Genomic DNA, 9,776 nt, shown 5'->3' on the forward strand with positions numbered 1-9,776 from the left:
GAGCCAATAGTGGTTTTCTAAAGAATTTTGTGAGAATCGGACCCAGCGTCTGAGAGGAGTTTTCAAAAACGTGTTTTTCACTAAATTCAAAATGGCAGAAAATCTTGGTAGGCGCATTTGCATAAGTGGTTGACTTTGTTGACACAGGTGTGAAAAATGTCAAGTCAAGTGGTGACAGTGGGCCAAAATCTCCCCAGCAAGAGCACTTAGTGCCATTTTTTCACACCCAAATGCTTCGAAATTTTTCGCACTTCCGACGCACACTCACAAATTCAAGAGTCTTTGTATTCAAAAGCGCGATTGAAGTGGCAGAAGAAAAATCTGAATAATTCTTCAAAACACAACAGGGCTTTGCCCGACTTTCCCCTAAATAAATCAAAGAATAAAGCATCTCTGTCTTTGTGGTCTGTCAGATAACCGCTGCATGGACCGGCACTTCCTCCCCACTCGTGCTAAGCAGCTGGTGGCTCTTGCCAGTTTCCCCGGAGCCGGCAACACCTGGGCTCGCCACCTGATAGAACTGGCCACTGGTTTCTACACCGGCAGCTATTACTTTGATGGCTCCCTTTACAACAAAGGTGGGCATCGACATTCATCGGACACGATCCAGAAACGCATTCATTGATTGATTGATTGATTATATCCACTGTGGGCTTGTCCTTGTTGAGCAGGATTTAAAGGCGAGCGGGACCACTGGCGGAGTGGGAGGACGATCTGCATCAAGACGCACGAGAGCGGCAGGAAGGAGATTGAATCCTTCGACTCCAGCGTTCTCATGATCCGAAACCCCTACAAAGCCCTCATGGCCGAATTTAACAGGAAATATGGCGGCCACATTGGATTTGCTTCTCAGGCCCACTGGAAAGGGAAAGGTGAGCTCAGCACTTAAACTGAGACCAGAGTGTTTCAAGACAGAGACCGGACAAAGACTTTGGGGGGGTGAGACAAAGTCAAATCCAAGACATAGCAAGACCGGCTAAAGACAACGACCAGACCGGTACAAGTACCGCAAACCATGTGTGTGTACTAGAGTACCATGAAATAACTACGTCACATTCTCACAGACTGTCTCTGGAGCTTTCAAACAGGTGGACATTTGTTTTTTTGTTTACGGAAAGTAAAAGAGTTAAGCGGTAAGAGATTTTTCAGTTTAAAAGGCATTATGTGAAAATCTGTTACCAGATATCCAGAATCTGTCAATTTTAAAGGACAAATGAGTTGGTCTATTCAATGTCTTCTTAGCCGTTTTAATTTTATATATTCAGAAAATAACCTCTTTCATTACCACTGGATCCAAGTAAATAAAAAACTAAATTTAGTATGTGGTAATATTAAAAAGAGATAAGAAATGGTCTTTGATGACAATGGTTACTTAATGGTGGAAGTGAGGAATAAACCGCAGATTGTTCCATACAAAAAATGAAATGAAACAATCCGTTAACCTCACGAGTCGTGTCACTATTTAAAACATTCTTATTAGCCAGACTCTCACGTTATTCAAATAAAAAATGGGACTTGACGGTCTATAGAAAATGTTGACATTCGTCAAAGAAAATTTACCAGCTGTTTTCTTTTTTCAGACCAGTTTCCAAAGATCATCTGTGTTCATATATGTGTGCATATATCCTTTATTTTACAAGTGAATCTAAGTCATTTCCATTGAGTTTGTGCTCAATAACTAGAAGGAATCTTTATGATTTCTGAAATAATAAGCAAATGAATTCATAATCTTGATATGTATTTTGATTCTGCACTGTTACAGACTTTATGTGGACATATGGTCCTGCATCCTGTAACTACATGCATTGTGAATCCAGGTGTCAGCACGTTATAATTTTAAATTCCTCTTGAGTTTATTTGATAAAAAATGGAGATAATAAACATTCACAGCAACATTTAAAACAATTAAAACATATTTGGTTCAATACCCCTTTGTCTACAAAATGATGCCCTTTGCAGAAATATATTCATATTTCATGCATATTTTTCGCTCATATCGTAGCTCATTCGCCCTCCTTGGTGTATCTCGGTAACCATGGCAACTTTTGTCTGGTCCGCGTACCGTCTCTCTGACTTTCTGCAAGGTTTAATCGATTTTCCAGAGGCTGGAGACTTGCCGACCCAGCAGTGTCTCTCTTTGTGGAATCATCAGCACATTTGGCCTGCCATTTCCAATGACTGTTTGTTCCTTCCGTCAGTGATGCGGTGACATCAAGAACGAGGAAAGCTTCTTGACAGCTGCCACTTCGAATACAGCGAGATGATCATGTTTGCGAGTCAGCGTGACATTGTGTTCGGGGCACCACATGTGCAATTTGATGCACTCACCTCAGCGAGGGGGGGGGGGCTTGGATGTTACTGATGCCCTCCAGTGTGGCAGTCGACTCAGGTGCAAGAGCAACTTATTTTGACCGTCAAGTTCTTTACTAAAGAGCTTAGTTATGTTTCATGTGGCTTTAATTAAAGCTTCACACTTGAACCCTTTTGTGTTTTTTACGTCAAACCTCTTCTAGAAGCTCTTTTCAGAAGCATCATATAATATTCTGTCCACTGTGCCTCTCTCATTGGTTTCTGAGACAGCTCTGCAACCTCAGCAGGCTTTAAACTTTAACGACAACCTCTCCTAACAGAGAGAATGTGTGCTGCTAATGCAGTGAGGCTCCTGCCAGCAGAATCTTTTATGGGCCAGTAGATTATCAATGAGTAAAAGTTGCAAGCAAAGGGTTTTGCTGCAGGCCCCTGACAACCAAGAATGTCCATCATCTCAGAAGTTGTACACTGCAGTACGTTGGGGCCACACTGATGTTAAGTTGGGTCGGTGTTTGGCCATCGTGACTCAACTCCATACAGCCCTCAATTTGACTACTTTATTACTTGTGTTTCTTAAATCTTTTTCATTCTCATTTGTCCTGCAGAGTGGCCCGAGTTTGTGAAGAACTATGCCCCTTGGTGGGCGTCCCATACCCTGGACTGGCTGAATTATGGGAAGATTGTCCACGTGGTCCACTTTGAGAATGTGAAGAGGGACCTGTTCTCCCAGCTGAAGGGAATGGTGCAGTTCCTTGGTTTGAAAGTTTCGGAGGAACGCCTCCTATGCGTCGAGGGCCAGAAGGATGGAAACTTTAAGCGATCCGGCCTACGAAAGCTTGAATATGACCCCTATACTCCAGAAATGCGAGCAAACATCAATGAACTAATCAGAACAGTAGATGCTTCTTTGAGGAAAAGGAACATTTCTGGAGTTCCAGAGGAATATATGCCTAGATGATATACGAGATCCCATCATTTATTTTCCTTTTCCCTCCTTTAATTGGACTGCACCATATTTTTCTAGGATTACGTTACAGAAAATGTTTGTTTTTTTCAATTATTATTCTGTGAACATAGGTGGAAGCTTTTCTCTTTACCCTCTTTTTTATTTCCTATTCATGTCGTTTCATTTTGTGTTGATCCTCAGTAGCTTCATGCATTCATAAAATAGGCAGTTTTCTCTCCGGCTAAATGAAAAGCACTCCATATCCTGCTCTATGCACATGTGCTATGTAGGCATGAGCACATGCCTTAACATGAAGAAGGTACAGCTGACTACATGTGTTACTAGTGAAGAAACGAGTTCCCCCGAATATACATTATTTTGTGCATAAGAAATATGAGAAATGAAAACTTTCAGATGTAAAAATCTTCTGCTGCTATCAGTTAGAGAATAATACTATTTTATACATGGAACGTAAAGCCCTTGGTCAGAGGGAAATATGCAATATGCAGGCTATAACCACATGATGACGATGATGATGTGGTGCGTTTCTAATATTTTGTAAGTTGTTCCACTAACTTTTAGAGAAGAATCTTGTTTTCAGTTATTTCTGCTTCTTCTATTCAAGATGATGAATAATCCCTCTTGAAGGCACTGACAAGGAGAAAATAGGATTTATCTCAACAGCATTTATCTCTGCCGTGCAGTGCACATGTCGACTGATTTGGTTGTGCGTTTGTTTTCTTGACACTGGACTCGATGAAGAAATCCAAAAAGCACTTTGCTGTGCCAAACTTTCCCCAAAGATCATGGAGAAATTAGACATTACATTGTGTTAGATCAGAGGTAATATTTAGCAGTAGCAATGAGTATAGATTTATTTTATGAGTTACTCATAATCAATGTTTTATTGCTTTGTTGTAAGAAGGGTTATGAAAGTTATAGCTGGTGATCATTTTACTAATAATTTGATCTCCACAAATGTGTGAATTCTGCTTATAAAGTAAAGTCTTATAACGGTACTCAATGTCCTGTGCCGTATGCTAATAATACATTTTAAAAAAAACATTTAAAAAAAAATACATTACAGAAATAAATACAACGTGGGTGACAGCGCCAGACACAATTAACTGACTTCCATTTTCAAAATTGCATAAATATATTTTTATAGGATTTGCTGAGGCATTGATAACATTTGTATTACAACCAGCAAAAGGGGTGAAGGTGTCTATTTTTAACACATGCTTTGAACTTTATTGGCTCTGGCTTTCACGGACAAGCAGGCACTTTCTGAGCATAGGTGTCACAAATGAATGTATTTTCTATGGAATGAATGTAATGTGATAAGGCCCAATAAATGAGTGCATAAAATGATACCCTGTGGTCAACGGTAATTCCTATAGAAACATTGGAATCAAGAGGACTAGTAAGTAGGCTATGGTGACTTTAAAGATCAAAGAAAATGTAGGGATCTTAGTACAGCCTCTTCGAACTCCTCCATTATTCATTTTGCTTCATGATAGCACTTAGTATACACTAACATATGTAAATATATTCGTCAAACTAAAATAATTGCTACATGCTGTGGTTTTATGGACCTGTGTGCACATCACCAACCTCCTGTATTACACAAATACGGTTAAGCAGCTTCACATTTAATGGAGTAAGATGTATCAATTCACCTAGCCCACTATTTTAGTTTAGCCTGGTAGCACGCTCACATTTTCCATTAAGCACTAAACAGTACAGCTGAGGCTCATGGGAATGTAATCTGCTTCGCAGGCATTTGAGGGCTGGTGGAACTATCTGATTCAGCCTGAGGTGGACGTGAATGTCTGTACAAACTGTCACGGCCATCCGCCTGGCAGTTGTTGAGTAGTTTCAGTGTGGCTATGAATGTGTCAGTCTAAATGTGGAGCAACTAACAGATTAGTTATTTAAATAACAGCAAAAGAAGCAGTAAACACAACATCCTTGCTGGAGATGTCAGTGTGCTGTTGTTTCTATACAAATCAGAAATATCATTTATTTTCCTTATCACCTCCGCATCAAGTATTTACCCTTTGCCGTTATTTTTGTCTCAAAGGCTGCACATGGTCCTATTAATTAATAGATCTTTAAGAAATTCTCAGCCTTCTCATCTCAGCCTGTGTCATTGCGGTTCACTCATGTGGTTGTGACTCATGTAACCTCTGCAGTCAGTCTTCCTCCCTTTCCTGCCGTTTCAGCATAGAGGAATTAACCACATATGTTTGTTGTTGTTCCCTTTATGTTGTAGGAAGTGAGATTACTTATTTTCAAAGGGTAACTTTTACAACACAAAAATAATTTCTTATTTTGGTATAACGTGTGTTGAACAACTTTACTTTTTTCTTCTAGCATAAGATTATGTTTCTCTTTCAGTCTTTAAAAAAAGTGTTGGGAAAATGCCATGCTAGTCTACTGACCACTGGTGACGTACCACTGAAATGCAGATTCTTGTTGGCACTTAACTTAAAACAAACCCAATTCAACCTAGCTAAATGAAAGCTTTTTGTGTGGATAAACTAATACATGTCAAAATGAAACAAAGAACATATTGTTTATATTTATAGCTTTATTAAAAAATAGAAATATATGGTTTATTGCACAAATCAGTCACTGAACAGCTCAAACATTAAAATACAAATTCCATTAAACATGATATTTTTGTCCCCCGGTAATAGCAGCTGGGTGTGCTGCATTTTAAAGAAAAGAACTACCAGAAATCCATTCTTTGCTTTTCCTTCAGTGAGAGTTATCTTTGCGTTCAATAGGACCATTTTAGTTGTTGAATTCTAAATTGATCAGCAAAGATTTCCTGCAAAAAGACTGGAGCCCTTTTCACCACATTTTTGCGCGCGCAAGCACGTACGCAAACGCGCACACTGTAAAAAAAAAAAAAAACATGTAAGAGCAGACAAGAGCTCCGAGACTCCCAAATGTGCAATTATAGTTGATCTACTGCCACAATTCAGGATGGAAAAAAATACATGAAAATTGGTTGTAAAAGTATCACACTGAATGCTCCTTTAAGCATCATACAATTTCAGCCCACGCTTTATATAATGATACACTTATAAGAAATTATCCCTCATATTTTACAGATTCCTCTTAATGCTGCAGTTGAAACTGCCTGCATAACTCTCCAAAAACATGCTCTGCAAACGTTCCTTCTGCTGAATGGGATTAATGTTGTCCCTGCACAGCACAATGAGTAAAATACATATTTAGATATTGGCTCAAACTCGCAGATTATTCCACTGCATAATGTATTGCGAGCCTCCATTGGCAACTGCTTTCTCGATGCTGCCAACAGAGGAAAAGTGCAACAAAAATGCTCATTAGCACAGAGAATCTATATTTTATATGCTGTGGGGTAATTACATTTCAGAAAACAGCATTTCTAATGAGTGAAACAGTTTGGGTCTAGATGTGTGTGGAAGCTCGGCCATCCATGGAGCTCGTCCTGGACAGGTATCGGCTGGTGGTGCGGCCTTCCTCTGCCATTGCGTTCTCCATCTTTGAGAGCATGGAGCTCTTGAACTTCTGCTTGAAGTCATTGCCCATGAAAACATACAACACCGGGTTGAGGATGCTGTTGGCTGCAGCCGTAGAGAAGCCCAATTTGAGTCCCACGATTAAAATGCGGTGGTCGTAGTTTTGATGGTTGAGCTCGAGGAGGATGGACACGTGGTAGGGCAGCCAGCAGAGGAAAAAAGCAGCGACGAGTGCAGACATGACTTTGAAGGGTTTGGAGGATTTGATCACGCGGTTGCTTCGCAGTTTGAGAACGATGATCGAGTAGCAGACGAGGATGACAACGAACGGGACGATAAACCCAACGAGAAAGCGGCTCAGCGCCACAATCTCGTGACCGTGTTGGTACGAGGTGTAATTATTGTAGCAAATGGTTCTCCCCACGTGGGTGCTAACCTCGCGAAAGACGGCGGAGGGTAAGCTCATGGCGATGGCGAGGAGCCAGCAAATTAACACTACGACGGACGCCTTCTTAACAGTGCGGTGGTTCTGAGCCCAGACCGGAAACAGGACCGACACGCAGCGGTCGATGCTGATGACGACCAGGAGGAAGATGCTGCTGAACATATTGAGGAACATGACTGAGGAGGCGAACTTGCACATCAAGCGGCCAAAGATCCACTCCTCCATCGCCATGTTGGCGATGGTGAACGGGAGGAAGGCGCAGAAGACGAAGTCGGAGACGGCGAGGCTCATGTACCAGGTGGTGTTGACGGTCTTCTTCATCTTGAAGCCAGAAATCCAGATGACCAGAGCGTTTCCACAGAAGCCCAGCAGAAAAATGGCCGCGATGACCACAACTAAAATTACACACAAGGGTTCATTCAAACACGTCGGTTCGTGCTTGCAAACGGTCTCCTCGTGAAAAGAGTAATTGAACTCATAACTATAGTTATAGTCCAGAAGATCATCTGAATAATCCATTCTGCCACCCAAAGAGATTTCTGTTAACAATAAAATGAAGGAAAACATTTCAAATGATCAACATTTTATAGCATTTTACAAGAAAGCTAGATGGAAATGTTTTGAATTAAAATGGACTTCGTACCTGAAGCTCAGACCGTCGGTGCTGTTGACTATATGGTTTCAAGAGATTTGTGTCAACAGAACAGTGTCGTTTCCTTCAGACTCGTTAGAAACCCTGTACAACCCCTCTGCTACCAGCTGACCGGCGGTTTCTCAACACTTCCATCCCCTCAACACTTTCAGTACTGCATTTGAGGTCTTGAAGGACAAATTGTTTGTTTAGTGGCCGAGAAAGATCTCCCTTATAACAATTATATTAAACTGGAATACATGTCATTTGTCATAACTGCGGTTAGTTAAAGTGAATCTTAGGAATACTTTTGAACATTTAGGTCCTCCTCTGGTTCGTGGCTCTTCCTTTTTGTACTTCATTCTTAGTTTTAGCTCTCACGATTTCTTTTTCTCTGCCAGATGTACGTTTTTGGCCGGAGGGGGAAGGCATGCAACGACTACAGTATTCATTAAACCATAACCCATTCTTAGGCAACAGACACACTGATCTTAATTGAATATTTCTGCCCCAGCTTATGGTGCAGCTGTTTCTAATAACCCCACACAGATAATCAACAGCTGTTGTGAATACAGGCCACAGAGGTTTCCTGCCATCCTTAATGACTGAACTGATTCTCGCTGCCGTCCTGCTTCACAGAGTGATGATTATGCAGGCAGACGCATCCAGAGCAGCAACACCAAGAAGCAGACGGTAGTTATTCAATTTAAAATACGTTGCAATGAGCGAGGAGGATGGCAATGTTCCCAAACATTAGCGCAGAGTCTGGATTTCAGCTGAAACGCACATTTCTAGAACATAATAAGCTGATTAGGTTTAGTGGGATGAAGCGTTGCAATCGAATCATATTAAAATAAAAACAAAACATAAGTATATAGAATTGGTGTGAACCTTTATGGTGAAACCGCTTTGTATTTTCTTTGTATGCGTCGAGGTATTTAGCGTTTTTGATTCTACATGCCATCAACATAAATTCGTCAGAGCTTACAAGATTCAAAAAGACTAAAGAGAAGTCAATCAATTTGTGGACTATTTATGATACAATATACAATCTTTAAAAGAAATAACAGGAATAAGAAAGTGCCAAATCATTTAAAGAAATTGTCATATACTTATTTTTTATTTGGAGCTTAATCCCAACTTCTTAATTGCCAAAGTCCTCCACATGGTTTGTGACTGAGATATTGAGACACTAGAATATGCTGTATTAAAAGGCCCTTCATAAATAACAGGGGATTTTAATCAATTGGGACGCTTCTCATTTATCTTCGTAGGTCCGGTGATCTCATAACATTTACAGCATTACTTTGCGCACAACAACCCGATTAGAGGTGTGATCAATAAGGAACATTTATTAGTAATTTCTGTAACTGTTGAGAAAAGTGGTAACTACGAGCTTTATAGCTTTTTAATTAGTTGTCTAGAAAGCTAACAAAGCTCCTGAGTTGAATAGCCAGTGGACAAAAACTTATTTTGTATTCCCCTTACATTTTCATATTGACTTGCTCATTATGATGAACCTTCAAATTGAGCATGTTCTGGAAACAAGCTTAAAATCATAGAGACGCATGCAGCTCTCTGGAAAATTAGGAAACATTTAATTGCTTAGTGCAGGCCCAGGTGACCTATTTAGATGCTTTTCAACAAAATCCCTTTCACCACAGAGAACACCCAGACCTGCTGGTGCTCTGCAGATTAGATTTCCTGATAAAGGCTAAGTCATGAATATTCAAACACTCAATAAACATGTATAGACTTCTCTGCACTGTTATAGCTGCAACCACAGGGTATTCATGTGACCTACTTCTCCTCCAATTACACAGAAGAGTCATTTAGATTTTGATGAGTGATTCAAGGAGAATTTAGTGCTCAACACACTTTGTTGGCTTCACAAATACTATTCTTGAGGTTTAGTAGAACGAATTGAGC

General features: G+C 40.3%; 2 protein-coding genes across 5 annotated transcripts in view; one reads left to right on the forward strand and one right to left on the reverse strand.

Annotated features, from left to right (window-relative positions):
• The window catches only part of wscd2 (WSC domain containing 2), a 36,186-nt gene extending 31,557 nt beyond the window's left edge, over positions 1–4,629 (forward strand). For all 4 annotated transcript variants that reach the window (XM_062562337.1, XM_037482931.2, XM_037482930.2 and 1 more), the window contains 3 exons: positions 414–578; positions 672–872; positions 2,916–4,629. In XM_062562337.1, the coding sequence (XP_062418321.1) occupies positions 414–578; positions 672–872; positions 2,916–3,268 (719 nt within the window). In that variant the 3' untranslated portion in view covers positions 3,269–4,629. The remainder of the gene's footprint in view (positions 1–413; positions 579–671; positions 873–2,915) is intronic.
• A 1,200-nt stretch (positions 4,630–5,829) lies between these two features.
• Positions 5,830–7,948, reverse strand: cmklr1 (chemokine-like receptor 1). The gene is made up of 2 exons (XM_037483590.2): positions 7,860–7,948; positions 5,830–7,755 (listed from the first exon to the last, which is right to left on the reverse strand). The coding sequence occupies exon 2, from the start codon at positions 7,733–7,735 to the stop codon at positions 6,701–6,703; it is 1,035 nt and encodes a 344-aa protein (XP_037339487.2). The 5' UTR covers positions 7,736–7,755; positions 7,860–7,948; the 3' UTR covers positions 5,830–6,700.
• Between the last annotated feature and the right edge of the window lie 1,828 nt (positions 7,949–9,776).

The sequence above is a fragment of the Pungitius pungitius genome, chromosome 5, assembly GCF_949316345.1.
Source record: "Pungitius pungitius chromosome 5, fPunPun2.1, whole genome shotgun sequence".
Taxonomy (NCBI): Eukaryota; Metazoa; Chordata; class Actinopteri; order Perciformes; family Gasterosteidae; genus Pungitius; species Pungitius pungitius.